Here is a 27,500-nt window from a genome sequence, read left to right as displayed (position 1 = left end):
AAATAAGGCATTAGGGTCCAGGTCACTGGGGGGAGCATTCTGTTTTACTTTTGAGTCAAATAAGATAATTTCCGTCTTGTTCTCATTTAAGTTTAGAAAGTTTCCCGCCAACCATACTTTTATGTCCTCAAGACAACTTGTGTCACTTTTCTTTTTTAAAGGGACATAGATTTGCGTATCATCCGTATTAAGATGATATGATATATTATATATATTTTCTAATGTGTTGAATGGGCAGGATGTACACTGAAATTAGGATTGGTCCCAGGATTGAACCCTGAGGGACACCACAGGACAAGGGAGCGTAGGCCGAAGCCAAATCATCAATTTGGATCTTAAAAGTTCCGTTTTCCAGATATGACCTGAACCATTTCAAGGGTGTGCGTATGCCATATGTTACTAGTTGGAGTGTGTAAGTGTTAGTATTATGTTCACGAATGAGTTGTTCAGTAATTCAAAATGTAACAATTCTGGTCAGTTATTTAATTTGATGTCGGAACTTGTCAAAATTCTTTACACATAAACAGACTAGTTAAAATCGAAATCCAGGTGTATAAACCTACTCAGTGGCCTAGTGGTTAGAGTGTCCGCCCTGAGATCGGTAGGTTGTGAGTTCAAACCCCGGCCGAGTCATACCAAAGACTATAAAAATGGGACCCATTACCTCCCTGCTTGGCACTCAGCATCAAAGGTTGGAATCACCAAAAATGATTCCCGGGCGCGGCCACCGCTGCTGCCCACTGCTCCCCTCATCTCCCAGGGGGTGAACAAGGGGATGGGTCAAATGCAGAGGACAAATTTCACCACACCTAGTGTGTGTGTGAAATCATTGGTACTTCAACTTTAACTTAAAGGGGAACATTATCACAATTTCAGAATGGTTAAAACCATTAAAAATCAGTTCCCAGTGGCTTATTTTATTTTTCGAAGTTTTTTTCTAAATTTTACCCATCACGCAATATCCCTAAAAAAAGCTTCAAAGTGCCTGATTTTAACCATTGTCATAAACACCCATTTTCCTGTGACGTCACATAGTGATGCCAACACAAACAAACATGGCGGAAAGAACAGCAAGCTATAGCGACATTAGCTCGGATTCAGACTCAGATTTCAGCGGCTTAAGCGATTCAACAGATTTCGAATGTATTGAAACGGGTGGTTGTAGTGTGGAGGCAGGTAGCGAAAACGAAATTGAAGAAGAAACTGAAGCTATTGAGCCATATCGGTTTGAACCGTATGCAAGCGAAACCGACGAAAACGACACGACAGCCAGCGACACGGGAGAAAGCGAGGACGAATTCGGCGATCGCCTTCTAACCAACGATTGGTATGTGTTTGTTTGGCATTAAAGGAAACTAACAACCATGAACTAGCTTTACAGCATATGAAATACATTTGGCAACAACATGCACTTTGAGAGTGCAGACAGCCCAATTTTCATCAATTAATATATTCTGTAGACATACCCTCATCCGCTCTCTTTTCCTGAAAGCTGATCTGTCCAGTTTTGGAGTTGATGTCAGCAGGCCAGGGAAGCTAGGGTCGATAGGGGGTTTAGCTCGCTCGTCTGCGAGAACAAACTGCCGCCATTGCTTGCCGTGCTACCGAGGTCCTTTGTCCCTGAATTGCTCACACACTCCGGCAGATTCAATGGGGGTCTGGCGGCAGATTTCTTTGACTTTATCGTTGGAAATGCATCTGCTTTGAGTGTCGCAGGATATCCACACATTCTTGCCATCTCTGTCGTAGCATAGCTTTCGTCGGTAAAGTGTGCGGAACAAACGTCCAATTTCTTGCCACTTTCGCATCTTTGGGCCACTGGTGCAACTTGAATCCGTCCCTGTTCGTGTTGTTACACCCTCCGACAACACACCGACGAGGCATGATGTCTCCAAGGTACGGAAAACAGTCGAAAAAACGGAAAATAACAGAGCTGATTTGACTCGGTGTTTGAGAAAATGGCGGATTGCTTCCCGATGTGACGCCACGTTGTGACGTCATCGCTCCGAGAGCGAATATTAGAAAGGCGTTTAATTCGCCAAAATTCACCCATTTAGAGTTCGGAAATCGGTTAAAAAAATATATGGTCTTTTTTCTGCAACATCAAGGTATATATTGACGCTTACATAGGTCTGGTGATAATGTTCCCCTTTAACATCAGACATTGAACAAATGTCAGACATATTTGAATAATAGTGTTCATGATGTGTACATAACAAGTCTCACTGACAATGAGCACACACCTACACACTCGGTGTCATATTACCGTGAACCAGCAGACGGGTTAATAATTCATGGTAATTGTGCCGTGTTACTCGTGCCATTTGTATTTAAAGCACCAGGCTAATTACGTCTTCCTGTTGAACTAATTAGTCCTGCATTGTGCTGTGATCCTTAAATCATGCTGCAATGTAAGTTAAAGTCACTTAGCATGTAAAATGACTAAGCGGATGAACAAAATCAAAAACTCTCTTTTTGCATGTTGAGTGACAGCTCCGAGCCGTGGTGTGCGCCGCTATGTACATGAAACTTCTGCTGTTTAGTGCGTCACGGCAATTGATATTCACCTCACTAGTTCGCCAAGCGTGAAATAGGAGAGTATACTTTCTGTGGGAAAGCTCTCGGTGGAGGCTGCTGCTCGGGAGAAATCTCTTCACTGTCACGGATATTGTCAGGAAAGAAAAGCCGGTGGTATAAGTGGATTTAAAAAAAAAAAAAAACATTTCACAAGTCGTAGCGCTAGGAAACTGAGTTGATCTCAGGTTTCTAGATTGATTATGGTTATTGGTTCAACCATGCACGCAATACCTTTTCTCATGTCAATAAGATGCTTGTTTTCCCCCCAAATAGTTAGGATAACGGTGTAATTTTTTCATGTGCAGTGTTCCCTCGATTATCAAGAGGCCACTTTATTAGGGACCGAATGTCCCTTTGGGACAGAGGACCCTATTGTATTTGTAAGGTTTTATTATTATTATACCGCCGCCTTTTTGAGCTGTAATTTGACCCCCTTAACATGCTTCAAAACTCACCAAATTCTACACACATCAGGACTGGCGAAAATTGCGGTCTAATCCAAAAAACAAACCCCAAAACTCAAAATTGCGCACCCTAGGAAGAAAACACAGACAAAACTGCTTGTAACTTCCAGTAGGAATGTTGTAGCGACATGAAACAAAAACCTCTATGTAGGTCTCACTTAGACCTAGATTTCATACAATGACATCCTTCAGCAAAAATCAACAGGAAGTTGGCAATTCCCCCTTCAAAACAAAAGTTTAGTAAAAACAGTCACCTTTGCCTCTTTGAGCTGTAATTTGACCCACTTAACATGCTTCAAAACTCACCAAACTGGACACACACATCAGGACTGGCGAATATTGCGATCTAATAAAAAAAACCAAACCCCAAAACTCAAAATTGCGCTCTAGCGCCCCCTAGGAATAAAACGCAGACAAAACTGCTCCTAGGAAGGAAATACAGACAAAACTGCCTGTAACTTCTGTCGTAGAGATATGAAACAAAAACCTCTATGTAGGTCCCACTTAGACCTACATTTCATATATTGACATCCTTCAGCAAAAATCAACAGGAAGTTTGCAATTCCCCCTTCAAAACAAAAGTTGGGTCAAAACAGTCACCTTTATTTTAAACATTATCTCCTCTAGCGCCCCCTAGGGAGAAAACACAGACACAACTGTTTGTAACTTCCAGTAGGAATGTCGTAGCGACATGAAACAAAAACCTCTATGTAGGTCCCACTTAGACCTACATTTCATATATTGACATCCTTCAGCAAAAATCAACAGGAAGTTTGCAATTCCCCCTTCAAAACAAAAGTTGGGTCAAAACAGTCACCTTTTTTTTAAACATTATCTCCTCTGAGCGCGTTTGTCGGCTTCAAACTAGCACAGGAGAGAGATTGAACCCTATTGTTTTACTTATTTAGGATAACTAAAAGTTATCGACCTTAAAAAAAAAAGAAATACAAGTTTATTGCTTTGAGTTACTTTGCTTTATTTACTCAGTATGTTAAGTAAATATTGACCTAATCCAGGGGTCGGCAACCTTTACCACTCAAAGAACCATTTTGACCCGTTTCACAAAATAAAGAAAACAATGGGAGCCACAAAACTATTTTGAAATTTAAAATGAAATAACACTGCATACAAAGTTTTTTTTTGCTTTGTGCTATGCATAAACCAGGGGTCTCAGACACACGGCCCGCACCTTAATATGAAAATGTAATGTTAGTGCGGCCCACGAGTTTTATATGAATGCCGCTTGACAGCATCACACTCGCCAACCCTCCCAATTTTTCCGGGAGACTCCCGAATTTCAGAGCAACTATTCTCTCGAATATCTGCTGATTTTCACCCAAACAACAATAATAAGGGCGTGCAATGATGGCGCTGCCTTTAACGCCCTCTACAATCTGTACAAACAGCTTGCCAGCCCAGTCACATGTAGTATGCGGCTTCTGCAGACACACATAAGTGACTGCAAGCATACTTGTTCAACAGCCATACAGGTCACACTGAGGGTGCCCGTTTAAACAACTTTAACTAATTTACTAATATGCGCCACACTGTGAACCCACACCAAACAAGAATGACAAACACATTTCGGGAGAACATCCGCACCGTAACACAACATAAACACAACAGAACAAATACCCAGAATCCCATGCATCCTTTACTCTTCCGGGCTACATTATACAACCCCGCTCCCGCCCCCCCCGCCCCTCCGTGCGTTGGTAGAGGTGGGCGGGGTTTGGTGGTAGCGGGGGTGTATAATGTAGCCCGGAAGAGTTAGGGATGCATGGCATTCTGGGTATTTGTTCTGTTGTGTTTATGTTGTGTTAAAGTGCGGATGTTCTCCCGAAATGTGTTTGTCATTCGTGTTTGGTGTGCGTTCACAGTGTGGCGCATATTAGTAAGAGTGTTAAAGTTGTTTATATCACAACCCTCAGTGTAACCTGTATGGCTGTTGACCAAGTATGCCTTGCAGTCACTTACGTGTGTAAGCAGAGGCCGCATACTACATGTGACCGGGCCGGCACGCAGATAGCATGGTGTAAAAGCGGACGCGACGACATGTTGTAGAGGACGTTAAATGCAGTGCCATCACGGCACGCCCTCAATATTGTTGTCCGGGTGAAAATCGGAGAATGTTTGCCCTGGGAGATTTCCGGGAGAGGCACTGAAATCCGGAAACCTCCCGGAAAAATCGGGGGGGTCGGCAAGTATGCAGCTGAGCCGCATCAGAGTGATTAAAGAGCCGCGGGTTGCCGACCCCTGACCTAATCCCTAATTTATTTAATTTTTAGTAGAGATGCTTTAAAACTGGCGTGTTAAACACAATGCAAAAGAAATTGGGATATTAATCAAGATCAGATGATATGAACAAAAATGTTTTCTGCCATATCGCCATACTTGTATTAGTATTATCATTATTATTAATATTATTATTATATCAAAATTACATTACATTAGTGCTTAAAAGGGAACTGTACTTATATATGTAGTGTATTATCAGGCACATTTATAATAACATCTAATATTTACATATTTTTGCTAAATTTAAGCATTCAAAGCACATTAATTTCAAAAACGCATCGCAGCATTCCTTTTTTTTTCTCCCAAATCATCACTTATCATTAATCACTGCAGACTTCATGAAAGCCAACAAACATGTTAAAACAACACTTACTGCACAAGGTATGCTGTCATTAGGATGACGACTGCTTGGATGTTCATATATTCCCATTTAGATGAAGAATGACTCATAACCCACGTAAAGAAAAGGGGGGTGGAACCGAGCGTATTTTGTGTCGTTCTCGCCATTTCCGCGTCTAAATTGGCTGTCAAAGTGTACCAACTTTTCGGAATACATTTTCATCCTTCTACTATCCAGGTGAGAGACATGATTTATGGTCTAGAATAAAGTTTGACGAGCGAGAAAACGAGGAAGCAGCTCGTTAGTCGATCATGTCAACATTTGCGCGCAAGCTCATGACCATAGCGCCACTATAGTTTGTCTACACTAGCACTTATAACAACAATATCACTAATACTTGGTTAATATTTGAGTTACAAAATGTAAATGGGGTTTTGTTGCCGTGTTTTGGTTCGGTATTTATTGCGTTTTATGGGCGGAATAGAGGACCTCCAAAAAAAGTGCAGTTCCCCTTTAAGTTGGTCTCAAAATAATGCTGACATTCATACCATTTATCGGCAATAAATAGAAGGACAATATATCATCCTGCAAAATTTATTATTGGCCCAGGCCTACCTCCACACACTCCACACAGCTTTCACACGCAATAAAAACTATAAATGCGCCTAAAACCCTTCATATACTCTAAAACAGTGGTTCTTAACCTTGCTGGAGGTACCGAACCCCACCAGTTTCATATGCGCATTCACCGAACCCTTCTTTAGTGAAAAATTACACGTTTTTTCTTAATTTAATCATAATTTATAAATATTAATTATGAAATGATGTTATTATATTAAAGAAATACTAATAAAGATATATTTTACAAACAGAAAGTTACAGGAATGTAGACATGATGCAATGTTTACATCTCATTGTGCAACATGTGAATGTTTTAGTGAGACCTAAATGCGATATGTGAAAGGGGTACAAATTATTTCCAAAGCAGGACCCCCCACCTAGTACACAGCTCATGAAAAACAATATATTTTGTTATTGTCATTGTAAGTGGGCCAAAACACTTAAATTAGAAAATAATCTTCATGGAAATGACTGCTGTCATTTGATTATAATAATAAAACATTTAACTTGTTATTTAGTCAGGTTTGGGACTGGTGTGCTGCTGGTGTGGCCACAGTTCATGTGCATGTTTGACGTCGCTCACATGTGCTCCACTAAATGCTCAAGGAGTTTTTGCATTTGCTCAAGCATATGGAAAATTAGAGGGAACATTGTTTGGGGGTATCCATAATACGCTGATAGAGAGAAGTTTGTATTTACACGATGAGTCGGGTGTGTCTTGACCTCCGCGGCGGAGGCTCCGTCGAACCCCTGAGGCCGACTCACCAGACCCGTAGGGTTCGATCGAACTCAGGTTAAGAACCACTCCTCTAAAACCTACGTCATTTTAACATGAAACCTAAATGGTTACTCAATGTGCTCAATGATACTAAAGAAATCTGCGATATACTGAAGTGAACCGCAAAGTGGAGAGGGAACACTAATTCATTAGTACAGTGGTATCTTGGTTTAGTAATGCGTTCCAAATGGTCAGATAAAATTCTGCCAGTTGTGCCAGGAGTGGCTCTAAGAAAATGCCATCGAAACATAAAATCACAGCAATAATGATTTAGCTCTATTTTTTTTTTAACATATCTGAGTTGATTCAATTTGTTGCTGCATGGAACAGATCAGTGTGTGAATTCGAAACCATTTTCTTCAGCTAAACTCAGACAAAACTGAAATCCTTGTCTGTAGCCCACAGAAGCAAATGGAAACTATTATTAGTCAGCTTGAGACAGTCTCCCTGAAACCTAATAGACAGGTTAGAAATAGGGGTAATAATGAACTCGGGCTTGAATTTTAACAGCCACATTGTGTCAAGAACATCAGCAGCTTTTTACCAACTAAAATATCGCCAAAATCAGAGGAATGTTGTCCAAAGCAGACTTAGAAAGACTTATCCATGCCTTTGTCTCCAGCAAGTTAGACCAGTGTTTTTCAACCACTGTGCCGTGGCACACTAGTGTGCCGTGAGATACAGTCTGGTGTGCCGTGGGAGATTATCTCATTTCACCTATTTAGGTTAAAAATATTTTTTGCAAACCAGTAATTATAGTCTGCAAATGATGTGTTGTTGTTGAGTGTCGGTGCTGTCTAGAGCTCGGCAGAATAACCATGTAATACTCTTCCATATCAGTAGGTGGCAGCAGGTAGCTAATTGCTTTGTAAATGTCGGAAACAGCGGGAGGCAGTGTGCAGGTAAAAAGGTGTCTTATGCTTAAACCAAAAATAAACAAAAGGTGAGTACCCCTAAGAAAAGTCATTGAAGCTTACAGAAGGCTATGCAGAACAAAACTACAACTGAACTGGCTACAAAGTAAACAAAAACAGAATGTTGGACGACAGCAAAGACTTACTGTGGAGCAAAGATGGCGTCCACAATGTACATCCGAACATGACATGACGATCAACAATGTCCCCACAAAGAAGGATGAAAACAACTGAAATATTCTTGATTGCTAAAACAAAGTAGATGCAGGAAATATCGCTCAAAGGAAGACATGAAACTGCTACAGGAAAATACCAAAAAAAGAGAAAAAGCCACCAAAATAGGAGCGCAAGACAAGAACTAAAACACTACACACAGGAAAACAGCAAAAAACTCCAAATAAGTCAGGGCGTGATGTGACAGGTGGTGGCAGTACACCTACTTTGAGACAAGAGCTATAGAGATGCATGCTTGGTTATCGTTTAAAGTCATATCCAACAATTGCGACAACAACTCTTTACTGTCAACCGAGTTTATGATTTCTGCTGGTGGCGTGCTTACGGATTTTTTCAATGCAAAAAATGTGCCTTGCCTCAAAAAAGGTTGAAAAACACTGAGTTAGACTACTGTAATAGCATTCTCACCGGGCTCTCTAAACGAGCTGTAAGGCAGCCGCAGTACATCCAGAATGCTGCTGCTGGAGTCCTGACTAGAACCAGGAAATACGACCATATTAGTCCAGTGCTTAGGTCACTGCACTGGCTTCCTGTTACTCAGAGAACAGACTTTAAAACAGCTCTCCTTGTGTACAAGTCTTTTCATGGTCTTGTGTTAGAGACATATGAACCATCTCGAGCTCTGAGAACCTCAGGGAGTGGTCTCCTGCTGGTGCCCAGAGTCAGGACCAAACACGGTGAGACTGCGTTTCAATTTTATGCTCCTACAATCTGGAATAGTCTCCCTGAAGATGTGAGACAGGTCTCTGATGTTGGCAATGTTCAAATCCAGCCTGAGTACCAATAATAGTCACACACACACTAGGTGTGGTGAAATTACCCTCTGCATTTGACCCATCCCATTGTTCCACCCCCTGGGAGGTAAGGGGAGCAGTGAGCAGCAGCGGTGGCCACGCTCAGGAATCATTTTGGTGATTTAATCCTCAATTCCAACACTTGATGCTGAGTGCCAAGCAGGGAGGTAGTGGGTCCCATTTTTATAGTCTTTGGTATGACTTGGCCGGTAAACTCACGACCTACCAATCTTAGGGCGGACACTCTAACCACAAGGCCACTGAGCAGTGCATATGATTTAATTGTGCAACTGAAGGTATTTTACCTACAATATTTGATTTTAATTTTAATTATGATTGTTTCTATGATGATTGTGTTTTGATTTTAATTATTTTTATAATTATTTTATTTATTTTTTGCCTTTTTGTAATTTTCTGTAAATCACTTTGAATTGCCTTGTATACAAATGAATTGTGCTCTCTAAATAAACTTGCTGTGCTTTTTTTTTTTTTTTTTTTTTTTTTAACAGAATCATACGACATGTGTATGATTGCTGCATAAATTATTGTAAATGACAGATAATGTTAATTGTTAGGAAATGATTGTGAATAATTCACATCTTGAAGCATTATAGCTATCTTGGGTCTGGATTTAATCAGTTGGTTAGCATGCTAATTTTGCATTTTAGGAAATTTTAGTGGTTATCATGGGCAGCACGGTGGAGGAGGGGTTAGTGCGTCTGCCTCACAATACGAAGGTCCTGAGCAGTCCTGGGTTCAATCCCGGGCTTGGGATCTTTCTGTGTGGAGTTTGTATGTTCTCCTCCCACCTCCAAAGACATGCACTTGGGGATAGGTTTATTGGCAACACTAAATTGGCCCTAGTGTGTGAATGTTGTCTGTCTATCTGTGTTGGCCCTGTAATGAGGTGGCGACTTGTCCAGGGTGTACCACGCCTTCCGCCCGATTGTAGCTGAGATAGGCTCCAGCGCCCCCCGCGACCCCGCAGGGATTAAGCGGTAGGAAATGGATGGATGGAGTGGTTATCATCACTGTCTGTTTGCGAAAAACAGACATTTTCTGTAAAAATGTCATAGTCTGCCCCAACACTAACAACCGAATAAATGCAGTTTCTCAACAAAACTGTTGGTTTGTTAGCTTCTTGGCAGCTTTACATCACTGATTGTCATAAAACTTTGTGGATTGATTGTACATCTGCATTACAAGAACACATTATTTTTTGCTGCAAAGTGGGATAATAATGTTGATATACAAAGTAATTTTTTCCGTGCATTCCACGTCTGATGTGGGGTTTTTTGTCGTTATATGCTTATGTCATTCTTCTTTTCAGGGTTTGAATCGACTACGGAAAGACAATCAAAACGGACGAGATAGCGTTTCGAGGAAAGACTGGCATAACTACGAAGCAATCAAAAGGGATGCCGCCCGATCCGGTCAGTCCCTCGTCAGCAATGACTCGTACATGTTTGCATAATGTAATTTAAACATTGAATTGAAATCTTGCAGCTTTTTACTGTATGTTGAGCGAGTGCAAACTGTTTGATTTAGGAAATGGTGAACAAGGGAAAGCATTCCCGCTCACGGACGCCGACCGGGTTGACCAGGCCTACAGGGAGAACGGCTTCAACATTTACGTGAGCGACAGGATCTCCCTGAACCGCTCCATCCCTGACATACGCCATCCAAAGTGAGTCTTAATGAGTTATGAATAGGGATGTAACAATATGAACGTTTAACACCACGATTATCATTATTATTACCACGATACTGTCGAATGTGCTCAAAAAGTACCGTATTTTACGGACTTTAAGGCGCACTTTAAATCTTTTTTTTCTTCACAAAACTCGACAGTGCGCCTTATAACCCGGTGCGCCTAATGTAAGGAATACATTTTGGTTGAGCTTACACTACCTCGAAGCTATTTTATTTGGTACATGGTGTAATCATAAGTGTGACCAGTAGATGGCAGTCAAACATAAGAGATAAGTGTAGACTGCAATATGATTGCAATACCATACCATACCTTACCAACTTTATTTATAAAGCCGTTTAAAGATAAGCACAGTTGAAAAACAAAGGGCTGTACATCACAAAGAAATAGAGGCAAAGGACAGACGAAAAAAATAACATTTAAAACAGAAATAAAAATACACATTTAAAAAGCAAATATAAATTACCCTAAGAACAGTTTGTTAGATAAAAACAGTATATGTCTCAAGTAAACAACACCAACATTTTAAATGTTCCATTGAAAATATAGAACATTACACACGGCGCTCAAAAAGCTATCAAAATGTTTTACTACGACTTTGGTAAGCTATGAAGCCGCACCACTTGAAGGATTGTCGGCGCATTAAACATACGAGTATTATAATGGTGTGTGTATAAGGTAAGACATATTACCTGGCGTTTTGTTTCGCAATATTATGCAAAAGCAACTTTTCTTACCTGTATTTGGGATCTGTAGAAGTCCTGAAAAATTACGCGGGTCCGCGAGTCAATAAGCTTCTTCTGTTTCCTCTATCTTCTTGTTGTGTCACATTCATCCTCCGCTGTTGCCATTTTTAATATAAAGTAGTCTAAAGTTCTTACTTATATCTGTCAGTAAACTCGCCATGAAAGCGCTAAAACATACCGGTATAGTGACTTTACATTATTCACCCAAGGAACTTTAGTTATTAGAGTTCCGGTCGGACGGTTTTTCACGGGACACATTTCCTGTGTTGTTGTTTCCGGGTGAGGAGATGCTGCTCCGTTATTGTTTTAAGGAAATTCTGAATGTCATTACAACAGTTAGCGCCATCTTTTGACACTTCTTCCACTCCCGTCCTTGCACGCTACACCGCTACAACAAAGATGACGGGGAGAAGACGCTGCCGAAGGTGAGCCACGTAAATAAGACCGCCCACAAAACGGCGCATCCGGAAGCGACTGTCAGAAAGCGGCTTGAAGATGATCTGTAAAACATGATCTATGCAACATTTTGACCAAAGAACCACCATTACATGTTATGTAGACCACAAGGAAGTGTTTTACATTTAGAAAATAAATGATAATAATATGACTCCTTTAAAGGCCTACTGAAATGCAATTTTCTTATTTAAACGGGAATAGCAGGTCCATTCTATGTGTCATACTTGATCATTTCGCGATATTGCCATATTTTTGCTGAAAGGATTTAATAGAGAACATCGACGATAAAGTTTGCAACTTTTGGTCGCTCATAAAAAAAACCTTGCCTGTACCGGAAGTTGCAGACGAGTAGCGTGACGTCACAGGTTGTGGAGCTCCTCACATCTGCACATTGTTTACAATCATGGCCACCAGCAGCAAGAGCGATTCGGACCGAGAAAGCGAAGATTTCCCCATTAATTTGAGCAAAGATGAAAGACTTGTGGATGAGGAAAGTGAGAGTGAAGGACTAGAGGGCAGTGGGAGCGATTCAGATAGGGAAGATGCTGTGAGAGGCGGGTGGAACCTGATATTCAGCTGGGAATGACTAAAACAGTAAATAAACACAAGACATATATATACTCTATTAGCCACAACACAACCAGGCTTATATTTAATATGCCACAAATTAATCCCGCATAACAAACACCTGCCCCCTCCCGGCCATATAACCCACCAATACAAGTCAAACACCTGCACAACACACTCAATCCCACAGCCCAAAGTACCGTTCACCTCCCCAAAGTTCATACAGCACATATATTTCCCCAAAGTCCCCAAAGTTACGTACGTGACATGCACATAGCGGCACGCACGTACGGGCAAGCGATCAAATGTTTGGAAGCCGCAGCTGCATGCGTACTCACGGTACCGTGTCTGCGTATCCAACTCAAAGTCCTCCTGGTAAGAGTCTCTGTTGTCCCAGTTCTCCACAGGCCAATTGTAAAGCTTGACTGTCATCTTTCGGGAATGTAAACAATGAAACACCGGCTGTGTTTGTGTTGCTGCTGCAAACGGCCGCAATACACCGCTTCCCACCTACAGCTTTCTTCTTTGCTGTCTCCATTGTTCATTGAACAAATTGCAAAAGATTCACCAACACAGATGTCCAGAATACTGTGGAATTTTGCGATGAAAACAGACGACTTAATAGCTGGCCACCATGCTGTCCCAAAATGTCTTCCACAATCCGTGACGTCACGCGCTGGCGTCATCATACCGAGACGTTTTCAGCAGGATATTTCACGCAAAATTTTAAATTGCACTTTAGTAAGCTAACCCGGCCGTATTGGCATGTGTTGCAATGTTAAAATTTCATCATTGATGATCAGACTGCGTGGTCGGTAGTAGTGGGTTTCAGTAGGCCTTTAATGTGCCCTATAATCCAGTGCACCTAATATATGAAAAAAGATCAAAAATAGACCATTCATCGGCAGTGCGCCTTATAATCCGGTGCGCCCAATGGTCCGGAAAATACGGTACTAATACACACACTGAAATCTCTCGACCTAGTATCTTTTTTAAATAACTAAAACAAATAGACAGTTTTAGAAACCCCACTATTTTGCATATTTTGTTTCTTACGCTTCACAGATAGTGTTTGAGTTTTAGGATTTTATCTGTTTCAATGGCTAAGCTTTAAGATGTATTAAAGTGAAAAGTGCGTTACAAATAATTAATTTGAACAGTAACAATAATCGTCAGGAGTATTACCGCGGTTGTTATTATTACCGTTTATCGTTACACCTCTGGTCATGAATCTTTTAAACTTTTTTTTACAAAGTCTAAATAGCCCCTTTAGAGGTGAGAAATAAATTGTGTTAAACTAGGCTAGCTGTTACGCTTGGGTGGCATGGTAATGCGCGGATCGTTTCCCCAAGATGCAGATGGAACTCCGGAGGCAGGGTGCAGGTAGGAAAATTATTTATTTTCCATAAATCATTCAAGAATACAAAAATGCAGGAAAAGCGTGCAGATAGCACGGGAAGCTAAAGCAAAGCTATGGAAAGGCTTAGCATCAAAAACACAAACAAGAAGTAAGGATCATCAAATGTAAATGTTGCATGAAGGAAACAAAACAGCCAGACCGAGTGTGGCGAAAGGCAGGAATAAATAACTCTCTGATTAGTGCCCGGGAGCAGGTAATCAGAGGCAGGTGAAAATAATCAGCACCCATGGCAACCAAGAAACACAAACCCAGGGGTGCTGAAACAGAACTAAGGGGGTCTTAAACTAAAACAAAACATGATCCGGGCAACGGATCATCACACTTTGACAAAGTTGACCGGATTCCGTAAATGAACAAGGACTTTTCTACTACCGTATTTTTCGGAGTATAAGTCGCACCGGAGTATAAGTCGCACCTGCCGAAAATGCATAATAAAGAAGGAAAAAAACATATATAAGTCGCATTGGAGCCCGGCCAAACTATGAAAAAAACTGCGACTTATAGTCCGAAAAATACGGTACTATTAATATTACTACTACTTTTAAAAATAAAAGCCACCACACCTTAAAAATGACATTTTTTAATGTAAAAACAAATGTATAATGTCCTGTAATGTAATGTAATATAATATAATGTATGTATGAATGAATATATTTAGTGTAATATATTTGGGAGGTTTCTAATCTTTTTATGGCTGCTAAATAAAGGAGACACGGACATCAGCGTGGATCTACTTTAGCGTTATTTTTCAACTCACGTTAAAAACTCGTGCAAAACGCCAAAGCGTATACGTCATTTCTGGTCCTTCAGCAATTGCTATTTCTTAGCAAAGTATATGTACAGTCGCGATCAAAAGTTTACATACACTTGTAAAGAACATAATGTCATGGTTGTCTTGAGTTTCAAATAATTTCTACAACTATTTTTTTTTTTTATGAGAGACTAATTTGAGCACATACTTGTTGGTCACAAAAAACATTCATGATTGTTGGTTCTTTTATGAATTTATTATGAGTATACTGAAAATGTGACCAAATCTGCTGGGTCAAAAGTATACATACAACAATGTTAATATTTGGTTACATGTCCCTTGGCAAGTTTCACTGCAATAAGACGCTTTTGGTAGCCATCCACAAGCTTCTGGCAAGCTTCTGGTTGAAATTTTGACCATTCTTAGTGCAGTTCAGCTAATTTTGTTGGTTTTCTGACATGGACTTGTTTCTTCAGCATTTTCCACATGTTTAAGTCAGGACTTTGGGAAGGCCATTCTAAAACCTTAATTCTAGCCTGATTCAGCCATTCCTTTACCACTTTTGACGTGTGTTTGGGGTCATTGTCCTGTCGGAACACCCAACTGCGCCCAAGACCCAACTTCCGGGCTGATGATTTTAGGTTGTCCTGAAGAATTTGGAGGTAATCCTCCTTGTTAATTGTCCCATTTAAAGCACCAGTTCCATTGGCAGCAAAACAGGCCCAGAGCATAATACTACCACCACCATGCTTGACGGGTAGGCTTGGTGTTCCTGGGATTAAAGGTCTCACCTTTTCTCCTCCGAACATATTGCTGGGTATTGTGGCCAAACAGCTCAATTTTTGTTTCATCTGACATCACATGGACAAAGATAAGACCTTCTGGAGGAAAGTTCTGTGGTCAGATGAAACAAAAATTGAGCTGTTTGGCCACAATACCCAGCAATAATAACTTGAGGGCAAAAAATTAGTTTTGGTGTCCAGTGGAGCAATTCAGGGGTGAGATAGGAGGAGCTATGGTGCTAACATTACAGTTATGTTAATACATCGACATCATACTAGGGTAGACTTTTTTTTTTTAAATATATATATATATAATAACAAAATGATAGCTGGCATAGCTCCAGGGTTTGTTATATGTTGCGAAGCCTGCTTCAAGCACGAACAGCAGATTATTATCACGTTTTGTGCTCATAAACAGGCTCCCGGGACACATACTGTATTACTCTTGGAACATCATTAAAAGGTCTATTTCACATAATAGGGGGCCCTTTAAATGCAATAGCCATCACACAACACAGTTACAGTAATGTCCATGTTTTTATAAGTGACAAGTGTCACATCAGTCGGTTTTACAGGTCGTGCAACGCCGTCCAGCCAAAAAACACTTGATTTCAATTGCTTCTAGTCATGTACCCAATAACCCTCGGACAAAATGGCCATTTTTCTGCAACACAACATATCCTTTAGGGTCAAGATGAGCAGTTTCTTGTGAATTGAGGTAGGCCACAGAGGACTGCAGGTTTAAATCGCAGCCAAGACTGCAGTAAGCAGGTTATCTTAGAGATTGGCACTCCATCAAAAAAAAAAAAAAAATCCCAGCCTTTCTTTGGCGGGCTTAAAAAGCACATCATTGGTGCAGAGATGTTTTTTAGGAAAGGGCTGAGACACATCTTACACTTTCTCCCACAGATCGGTATTTTCTCTTTCTTAACGGCTCATGTATTCACTATTCATAATGGAATTTTTCGGTTACGTTCACAATTTGTAAAAAATAAAAATAAAAAATAAAGTGATGGACAGGAAATGTGCATCGCCTCAGACAGCAAAATGCCACTACCCAGTCTTGGTAAGCAATACTGTTGGAACGATACCAATATTTTGGTACCGGTACTTAAATTATTTCGGTACTTTTCTAAATAAAGGGGACCACAAAAAATTGCATTATTGGCTTTATTTTAACAAAAAAATCTTAGGGTACATTAAACATATGTTTCTTATTGCAGTTAAGTCCTTAAATAAAATAGTGAACATTCTAGACAACTTGTCTTTTAGTAGTAAATAAGCAAACAAAAGCTCCTAATTTAGTCTGCTGACATATGCAGTAACATATTGTGTCATTTATCATTCTATTATTTTGTCAACATTATTAAGGACAGGTGGTAGAAAATGTATTATTTATCTACTTGTTCATTTACTGTTAATATCTGCTTACTTTCTCTTTTAACATGTTCTATCTACACTTCCGTTAAAATGTAATACCGTATTTTTCGGAGTATAAGTCGCTCCGGAGTATAAGCCGCACCGGCCGAAAATGCATAATAAAGAAGGAAAAAAACATATATAAGTCGCATTTTTGGGGGAAATGTATTTGATAAAACCCAACACCAAGAATGGACATTTGAAAGGCAATTTAAAATAAATAAAAATAGTGAACAGGCTGAATAAGTGTACGTTACATGACGCATAAATAACCAACTGAGAACGTGCCTGGTATGTTAACGTAACATATTATGTTAAGAGTCATTCAAATAACTATAACATATAGAACATGCTATACGTTTACCAAACAATCTGTCACTCCTAATCGCTAAATCCCATGAAATCTTATACGTCTAGTCTCTTACATGAATGAGCTAAATAATAATATTTGATATTTTACGATAATGTGTTAATAATTTAACACATAAGTCGCTCCTGAGTAAAAGTCGCACCCCTGCCCAAACTATGAAAAAAAAACTGCGACTTATAGTCCGAAAAATACGGTAATCACTTATTCTTCTGTTGTTTGATACTTTACATTAGTTTTGGATGATACCACACATTTAGGTATCGATCTGATACCAAGTAGTTACAGCATCATACATTGGTCATATTCAAAGTCCTCATGTGTCCAGGGACATATTTCCTGAGTTTATAAACATAATGTACATTTTTTAAAAACGAAAGATGTTGTGATGCCAAAAAATATCGACGTAATCATAGTAGTATCGACTAGATACGTGCCTGTACTTGATATCATCACCGTGGATGTCAGGTGTAGATCCACCGACTTACATTTTAATTTTGATGCCGTTGAGCTACGGTGTGTAGTGAAGCAGGTTTGGCTATTCCTCGTCCTGCAGGGATGATACTTGTAAGAAATGTACTTTATTTGTCACCATGGAGGTGAGGATTAGTGATTTAGAAGTAGCTAAAACACTGCCGGTGGATGGACGTTAGCCGCTCGCTAGTTAGCCATGTCTTAAAGCACCTCTTCCGGTGGGCGTGTCAGTGTTATAACTTCACCTTTTTCTTTAGTTTTTAAGCCAAAATGCGTCCGTTCTCCCTTTTCTGTCTTCACACTATGTCTGCTTGTAAATACTCCGTGATTGTGCGCCGCAGAACATGCTCGTCTGCTTGTAATCCAGCAATGTCACGACGTGACTTCGACACGGGCGCGGGAGGGTGCGGGACCGGTACGTTTCAGAGACGGTATCGTACCAAAATTATAGTCGAACCTTGGATTCAGGAGGAACAGTGTGGTTTTCGTCCTGGTCGTGGAACTGTGGACCAGCTCTATACTCTCGGCAGGGTCCTTGAAGGTGCATGGGAGTTTGCCCAACCAGTCTACATGTGTTTTGTGGACTTGGAGAAGGCATTCGACCGTGTCCCTCGGGAGGTCCTGTGGGGAGTGCTCAGAGAGTATGGGGTATCGGACTGTCTGATTGTGGCAGTCCGCTCCCTGTATGATCAGTGTCAGAGCTTGGTCCGCATTGCCGGTAGTAAGTCGGACACGTTTCCAGTGAGGGTTGGACTCCGCCAAGGCTGCCCTTTGTCACCGATTCTGTTCATAACTTTTATGGACAGAATTTCTAGGCGCAGTCAAGGCTGGTTTGGTGGCTGCAGGATCAGGTCTCTGCTTTTTGCAGATGATGTGGTCCTGATGGCTTCATCTGGCCAGGATCTTCAGCTCTCACTGGATCGGTTCGCAGCTGAGTGTGAAGCGACTGGGATGAGAATCAGCACCTCCAAGTCCGAGTCCATGGTTCTCGCCCGGAAAAGGGAGGAGTGCCATCTCCGGGTTGGGGAGGAGATCTTGCCCCAAGTGAAGGAGTTCAAGTACCTCGGAGTCTTGTTCACGAGTGAGGGAAGAGTGGATCGTGAGATCGACAGGCGGATCGGTGCGGCGTCTTCAGTAATGCGGACGCTGTATCGATCCGTTGTGGTGAAGAAGGAGCTGAGCCAGAAGGCAAAGCTCTCAATTTACCGGTCGATCTACGTTCCCATCCTCACCTATGGTCATGAGCTTTGGGTTATGACCGAAAGGACAAGATCACGGGTACAAGCGGCCGAAATGAGTTTCCTCCGCCGGGTGGCGGGGCTCTCCCTTAGAGATAGGGTGAGAAGCTCTGCCATCCGGGGGGGGGCTCAAAGTAAAGCCACTGCTCCTCCACATCGAGAGGAGCCAGATGAAGTGGTTCGGGCATCTGGTCAAGATGCCACCCGAACGCCTCCCTAGGGAGGTGTTTAGGGCACGTCCGACCGTTAGGAGGCCACGGGGAAGACCCAGGACACGTTGGGAAGACTATGTCTCCCGGCTGGCCTGGGAACGCCTCGGGGTCCCACAGGAAGAGCTGGACGAAGTGGCTGGGGAGAGGGAAGTCTGGGCTTCCCTGCTTAGGCTGCTGCCCCCGCGACCCGACCTCGGATAAGCGGAAGAAGATGGATGGATGGGAAGTATTGCGGTACTATACTAATACCGGTATACCGTGCAACCCTAGTAATCAAGAATCAATGCTAGCTATAGTGCTTAGAAGAAGCCATAGCCTGGAGTCTCTGTTCTGCTCTTGTCTCCTGTTTTGCCTTCCAGTGAAATAAATCCAGTGGAACCTTGATTTACGAACTTCATTAGTTCTTGAACAGGGTTTGTAAATAGAAAAGTTAGTATATTGAAGCAAATTTCTCTTAAAGAAACAATGTAAACATGAATAATGGGTTCCAGCCTTGACAACAGTACACATTTTACTAAAGGTTTGTAAAGGAACATCGTTAAATCAATGTTCTTTTGATCACCATCGTCATCATTACTTAATTCGATATGGAATTGATTAACCGTGCAGCCCTACTGTACTACATACTGTTGGTTGTTTGGAAACCAATTCTTCTTGACAACGGCAATCACCACTAACCTTCAAAGTCAACACCTCTGCAGAATGTGTGAACAACAACGACAGCTCTGGAACAGGTTTTGTTCTGTGGACAGGGCTATGTCGTAAGGAAAAGCTAAAAAAAAAATGAAGCAAAACATATACTGCTCTCTCTCTCTCTCTCTCTTCTGACTCATTAAAGGACACACCGCTGAAAATAAAAAAATGTTTGCAGCACTATAAATATTGTCACCGTTCAGTCTTCAGTGCTTTGCTGTTACTTCCTGACCTCACTGTGGGAAACAAATTTAAAGATGCTTCCACACTCCAGTTGGCCTCCAAACGTATTTCCACCCTTGACTTGTTTGAGAAAGTTTTTATTAGAACGATTGTGTGTCAGAACCAAACTAACACTCGTTGACCTCTGAGACACAGAAGGAGGTGGATTAAATAGGTTCTGCCTATAAAAACTACATTTGTAAAGTTAAAAAGGACTTTCAGTTTCAGTTTATTTGGAACATGCATACGATACAATATAATGCATCACATATTTCCAGTTGTTTCATTACAGCACGTCCGAAAAGGAGTAGGAAGAAGCCGAGTTTATTTAATCCTACCCATTTTCATACCGTAGCAATTTTATTTCATTTCCTTGTTCTCTGTAACTGAACAGTGAATACATAATAAATAAATAATATACCATAGTAAGTAAACAAATATTAAATACATAAATTAACTTTTATCTAAAAAAAAGAAGAAAAAAAAGGGTTCAAGATGTTTATCATAATTATTGTTCTGTGTACTTTGTGAAGACTTGTAGTTTGAACAGTCTCTTAAACGGAATCATATTGGTGCTTTGTTTGATTTCTTTGGTTAATCCATTCCATAATTTAATTCCATATACTGATATGCTAAAGGTTTCAAGTGTTGTACGTGCATACAAATGTTTTAAATTAGATTTTCCTCTAAGGTTATATTTCTCCTCTTTTGTTGAGAAGAATTGTTGTACATTCTTGGGTAGCAGGTTATAGTTTGCTTTGTACGTAATTTTAGCTGTTTGCAAATGCACCAAATCGTTGAATTTCGATATTTTTGATTCAATAAATAAAGTGTTTGTATGTTCTCTATATCCAACATTATGTATTATTCTAATTGATCTGTTTTGTAACACCGTTAGTGAATGAATTGCACATTTGTAGTTGTTTCCCCATATTTCTGCACAATAACTCAGATATGGTAACACTAGTGAGCAGAAGAGATGTACAACAATTCTTATCAACAAAAGAGGAGAAATATAACCTTAGAGAAAAATCTAATTTAAAACATTTGTATGCACGTACAACACTTAAAACCTTTAGCATATCCGTATGTGGAATTAAATTATGGAAGGGATTACACAAGGAAATTAAACAAAGCACCAATATGATTCAGTTTAAGATGTTGTTCAAACTAGAAGTGTTCAGAAAGTACAAAGAAGAACAATTATAAATATATTGAACCCAATGTTCCCTCTAATTTTTCATGTGTGTGAGCAAACGCACAAACACCCTGAGCATTCAGTGGAATACAGACGTGCACACTGTGGCCATACCAGCAGCACATTTGTCTCAAACCTGACATAACAATTTAAATGTCTTATTATAATAATCAAGTCAATTTCAAGAGATTATTTTCTAATATATGTGATTTGGCCCACTTAGATATTGTTTTTTTTTTTTTAATCAGCTATGCACTATAGTATTTTATGCCTGGGTGGGGGTCCTGCTTTGGAAAGATGGTGTACCCCTTTCAGAGATCACATTTAGTTCCCCTTAAAACATTCACATGTTGCATGAGATGAAGTGTTTATTAACTTTCTGTCCGTAAAATAAATATTTTAATTAGCAATTATGTAATCCTGTAACATAATTTCATGATTAATATCCAAAAAATAACATTCTTAACAAATGAGAGTAGAATAAGCACACTGATTGAGGAGTCATAGTATAACGACCTGAAATTTACACTTTACTTGTAGTGTTGGAGTTGTCCAACTTTTTGTGTGGCCATAAACGCACCAGTGGCTAATTGCCATAGTACAGTGGTTCTCAACCTTTTTTCAGTGATGTACCCCCTGTGAACATTTTTTAAATTCAAGTACCCCCTAATCAGAGCAAAGCATTTTTGGTTGAAAAAAATAGATTAAGAAGTAAAATACAGCACTATTTCATCAGTTTCTGATTTATTAAATTGTATAACAGTGCAAAATATTGCTCATTTGTTGTGGTCTTTCTCGAACTATTTGAAAAAAATAAAAATAAAATAACTAAAAACTTGTTGAAAAATAAACAAGTGATTCAATTATAAATAAAGATTTCTACACATAGAAGTAATCATCAACTTAAAGTGCCCTCTTTGGGTATTGTAATAGAGATCCATCTAGATTCATGAACTTAATTCTAAACATTTCTTCACAAAAAAAGAAATCTTTAACATCTATTTGTGGAACATGTCCACAAAAAAATCTAGCTGTCAACACTAAATATTGCATTGTTGCATTTCTTTTCACTATTCTTTTTAACAGACATTTAAAAAAAAATCTCACGTACCCCTTGGCATACCTTCAAGTACCCCCAGGGGTACGCGTACCCCCATTTGAGAACCACTGCCATAGTAGACTTAGACTTAGACTTAGACTTCCTTTTTATTGTCATTCAAATTTGAACTTTACAGCACAGATAAGAACGAAATTTCGTTACTTAAGCTCATGGTAGTGCAGGATAAAAAAAGCAATAAGGTGCATATATAAATATAAATATTAATAATATATAAATATATATATAAAATAAATAAATATATATAAATAAATAAATAGATTACTGTACAGATAAATATATTGCACTTTTTCACATGCGTCCACATTTATGGATGTATGTTATATTGTCTTTTTTATTCCAGCGAGTTAATCCATTTTGGGGGGAGTTGAGTGGATAATTATGATGCGTTCAAGAGTCTTACGGCCTGAGGGAAGAAGCTGTTACAGAACCTCGAGGTTCTGCTTCGGAGGCTGCGGAACCTAGTGTATGTGTTGGTGCAGGTGAGAGAGAGAGCAAGCGGCTGCTGTTGATATAACAGATGACAAAGAGTTGCTTTTGGGTTTGTTTGTACGGCAGAGAATGACCAGTTTTGCTCGATAAAAGTATTTTACACATTGTTTTGGTGTGGTTATGGCCGACAAACAATTTCGCTAAATCAGAATCAGAATCAGCTTTATTGTCATTACGCAAGGTAACGAGATTGAGGCCATTCCATACAGTGCGATGTGTGCATGCTAGAAAAACAATGTGCAAATATATAAAAATTTAAAAAATGTAGAAGTGCAATGAATATGGTGTGAAATGAATATATACATGAAAAAACAAAACAAAAACAGGGTGGTTGGTGGAATGGGTTATTGCACCGAAGAGAAGGCAGTTATGAGGGACAATGGGGCAGTCCGTTCAGGATGGTTATGGCCCTGGGGAAGAAGCTGTTCTTTAGCCTGTTTGTTTTGGTTTTAATGCACCTGTAGCGCTTCCCAGGGGGCAGCAGGTGGAACAGGTCAGAGCCAGGGTGGGTGCTGTCTTTGATGATGGCACTGGCTCTGTTGAGGCAGCGGGAGGTGTAGATGTCCGTCAGAGAGGGGAGAGGGCGGCCGATGATCTTCTGAGCCGTCTTGACCACTCTTTGCAGCCTCTCCCTGTCTGCTGCAGTGCAGCTGCCGTACCATACCGTAATACAGTAGGTCAGCAGGCTCTCGATGGACGAGCGGTAGAAGGTCAGCAGCAGGTCAGGCTTCAGGTTGTATTTCCCGAGGACTCTAAGGAAGTGTAGCCGCTGCTGAGCCTTCTTGATGATTGATGTGGTGTTGACTGTCCAGGAGAAGTCATTAGAGATGTGGACTCCAAGGTACCTGAAGGTGTGGACCCTCTCTACCCGCTCGCCGTTGATGTAGAGGGGGGCAGGGTCGGTGCTGCTCCTCCTGAAGTCGACGATGATCTCTCTGGTCTTGCCGGTGTTGAGAGCGAGGTTGTTCTCCGAAGACCAGGCCGTCAGCTTCAGGACCTCCTCTCTGTAGGCAGCCTCGTCACCCCTGGAGATGAGCCCGACCACTGTGGTATCGTCGGCAAACTTGACGGTAAGGTTGTCACTGTGGGCCGGACTGCAGTCATGGGTGTAAAGGCAGTAGAGGAGGGGGCTCAGCACACAGCCCTGTGGGGAGCCGATGCTCAGCGTGCGGGAGGATGAGAGGTGCGGGCCAAGTCTCACATTCTGGGGTCGGTCCGTTAGGAAGTCCCTTATCCAGGCGTTTGTGAGAGGGGGGAGGCCAAGAGTGTCCAGTTTATTGCAGAGTCTGTCCGGGATTATTGTATTGAAGGCAGAGCTATAGTCCACAGAGAGCATCCGGACGTAGCTCTGCTGCTGCTCCAGGTGGTTCAGAGCAGAGTGGAGAGCAACAGCGATGGCGTCCTCTGTGGACCTGTTCGCCCGGTATGCGAACTGGTGGGGGTCGAAGTCTGGATAAATAAAGGGACCGATCGAATTCCTGTCCTCCTTTAAGTGTCTCCACAGACGTTACAATAATTTAAGTGTTGACAAACATTGTTTTATCTGTTGTGGCCGCCTTTCGTCACCTGTTACTGCAAAATCATACAAAACAAACGATTTGTTTATTTTGTTTAGAGTAGGATTTGATTTTTTGCGCGGCATAGATTTGCTGTGCGCAGAGGACGCGTGAGCAGTGCGCAATTGCGCAGGTGCGCACCTTAGTGAGAACGCTGATTGAACCTTTAAAAAAAAAATAGATAATGATTTTTTATGTATTACATTTTGGTTAACTTACTTATGGTAAATGTATTTATTCATAGTTTATTTATTCACTGTTCTGTTACAAACAGAGAACAAAGAAATGGTATAAAACTGCTACAATATGAAAAGGGGTAGGATTAAATAAGATCAACTTCTTCGTACTCCTTTTCGGACGTGCTATAATGAAATAACTGGAAAAATGTGATGCAGTACATTGTAATTACATCTTCGAAATAAACTGAACTGAACTGAACTTCTCCCTACGTCCTTTTGGACATGTTGAATTGTACTTGTGTAATTATGGGATGTTTTTCAATGTAACTTATCCAGCAAACAAAATGATTACCAACTTTTACCAAGGATAACGGCTCTTGTGCACAGCCTGTAAAAGCCAGTATTTTTGCAGTTTATTCCATTACCGTGCCGTTTATAAAGAATGTCAACAACGGTAAAAGGTGCAACAATTTATCAGGTTGACCAAGCAATTTTCTACATTTTAAGGTAGTATCAGATGTGTGTTTGTTCATCAATGCCAGTACACGGGTGTCACTCACTTCCGCCTTGTTGTGTATTTTATACACTTCATTAGACACTGAGGCTGACTAATTACGTGTCAAGTTATCCGATGTTGTGTTGTTGCGTTACTATCTGGGTGGCAAACATGTCGTGACATTAAAGCCATAGGAAAGGATCCAACCAAATGTTTCCACACAAAAATTCTGTTAGTTCTTCCAGAATAAATCCGTAAAGTTTGTATCATAATATGTTGTTATTATATTAGGAATTCCTTATTTTCACTATTTTTTTCAGAGGAAAAACATGTATTTAATGGATAGTTTTGATAAAGTTGTAATGTTAATTTCATGAGTACAGGTTCTAACATTTTTGATCAAACGACAAAAAGTAGTTTTGTTAAGAGATCACACACAAACACGCAAAGACAAAAAAACAGACCACACAGACTACAAAAAAAGTAATGTTGTGAGAAAAGTGTCGTACTTTTATGAGAATATGTCGTAATATTACAAAATAGTGTTGTTACGATGAATTACTATGATAGTTTTCATCTGAGATTTTTTTTTTTAAGTTGTAATGTTGAATTATTATTTCATGACACTAAGTTGTACGAACCAAACAGAAAAGTTGCAAATTTATTAGAATTTCTAAAAAAAAAAAAAGCGTTGCATAAAATATTTAGCAAGAACATGTTATATTACAAAAAAAAGTTAATGTCTTATTATGATCAAATTGTTTTGTATTCAACCAGTCATAATGTTGAATTATTTCATCACAACTGGTGTAACAGTCTAACACAAAAGTTGCAATTTTATAGAGAAAAAATGGTTTTAAGATGTTGCAAAAACATCCTATTTCCCAAGAATAATATATCGTAGTGTTAAGAAATGTTAAGGTAAAATGGTTTTCATTCAACATTTGTTTTATGTTGAATAATTACCATTTCATAACAGTTTGTGGCAATTTTATGAGAAAAATGTATTTACGGTGTCGCGATAAAATACGTCCTTTCACAAAAAATGTACATGAAAAAATTCTATTAAGGGAACAATTTAAATTCGATAAAAAGAACAAGTAAAAATGTTACAAGATTTGTAATAATAATAAAAAAAATATATATAAAAAAATTTGTCAACGATAATGCGATTTCTGAATTACAAATATATATATATATATATATATATATATATATATATATATATATATATATATATATATATATATACATACATATATATATATTAGGGCTGCAACAACTAATCGATTATATCGATTAGAATCGATTATAAAAATAGTTGGCGATTAATTTAGTCATGGATTGGATCTATGCTATGCGCATGCGCAGAGGCAATTTATTTAAAAAAAAATTATTATTTTTTTTTTTTTAATGATAAATGTATAGCGCTTTTCTACCTTCAAGGTACTCAAAGCGCTTTGACACTATTTCCACATTCACCCATTCACACACACATTCACACACTGATGGCGGGAGCTGCCATGCAAGGCGCTAACCAGCAGCCATCAGGAGCAAGGGGTGAAGTGTCTTGCCCAAGGACACAACGGACGTGACTAGGATGGTAGAAGGTGGGGATTGAACCCCAGTAACCAGCAACCCTCCGATTGCTGGCACGGCCACTCTACCAACTTTGCCACGCCGTCCCCAAAATAAACCTTTATTTATAAACTGCAACATGTACAAACAGCTGAGAAACAATAATCAAAATAGGTATGGTGCCAGTATGCTATTTTTTTCCAATAAAATACTGGAAAGGATAGAAATGTAGTTTGTCTCTTTTATCCGATTATTAATCGATTAATCGAGGTAATAATCAACAGATTAATCGATTATCAAATTAAGCGTTAGTTGCAGCCCTAATATATATATATATATATGTCTTAATAAGGTTATCCAAAAAATAGTGCTCGATACCGTAGTAGAGCGCAATATATGTATGTGTGGGGAAAAAATCACAAGACTATTTCATCTCTACAGGCCTGTTTCATGAGGGGGGGTACCCTCAATCATCAGGAGATGCTCCCATTAAAATCTCCTGATGATTGAGGGTACCCCCCCTCATGAAACAGGCCTGTAGAGATGAAATAGTCTTGTGATTTTTTTCCCACACATACATATATATATATATATATATATATATATATATATATATATATATATATATATATATATATATGTCTTAATAAGGTTATCCAAAAAATACCGTAGTAGAGCGCAATATATGTATGTGTGGGAAAAAAAAAAATCACAAGACAATTTCATCTCTACAGGCCTGTTTCATGAGGGGGGGTACCCTCAATCATCAGGAGATTTTAATGGGAGCATTCGCATACCATGGTTTA

General features: G+C 39.8%; 1 protein-coding gene across 2 annotated transcripts in view; it reads left to right on the top strand.

Annotated features, from left to right (window-relative positions):
• LOC133607759 (polypeptide N-acetylgalactosaminyltransferase 10-like) overlaps positions 1-27,500 on the top strand; it is a 277,472-nt gene that overhangs the window by 83,147 nt on the left and 166,825 nt on the right. For both annotated transcript variants that reach the window (XM_072913784.1, XM_061962698.2), the window contains exons 2-3: positions 10,351-10,453; positions 10,569-10,707. In XM_072913784.1, coding sequence (XP_072769885.1) covers positions 10,351-10,453; positions 10,569-10,707 — 242 coding nt within the window. The remainder of the gene's footprint in view (positions 1-10,350; positions 10,454-10,568; positions 10,708-27,500) is intronic.

This window comes from Nerophis lumbriciformis, linkage group LG09, assembly GCF_033978685.3.
Source record: "Nerophis lumbriciformis linkage group LG09, RoL_Nlum_v2.1, whole genome shotgun sequence".
Taxonomy (NCBI): domain Eukaryota; kingdom Metazoa; phylum Chordata; class Actinopteri; order Syngnathiformes; family Syngnathidae; genus Nerophis; species Nerophis lumbriciformis.
This window is presented reverse-complemented; position numbering and strand designations above follow the sequence as displayed.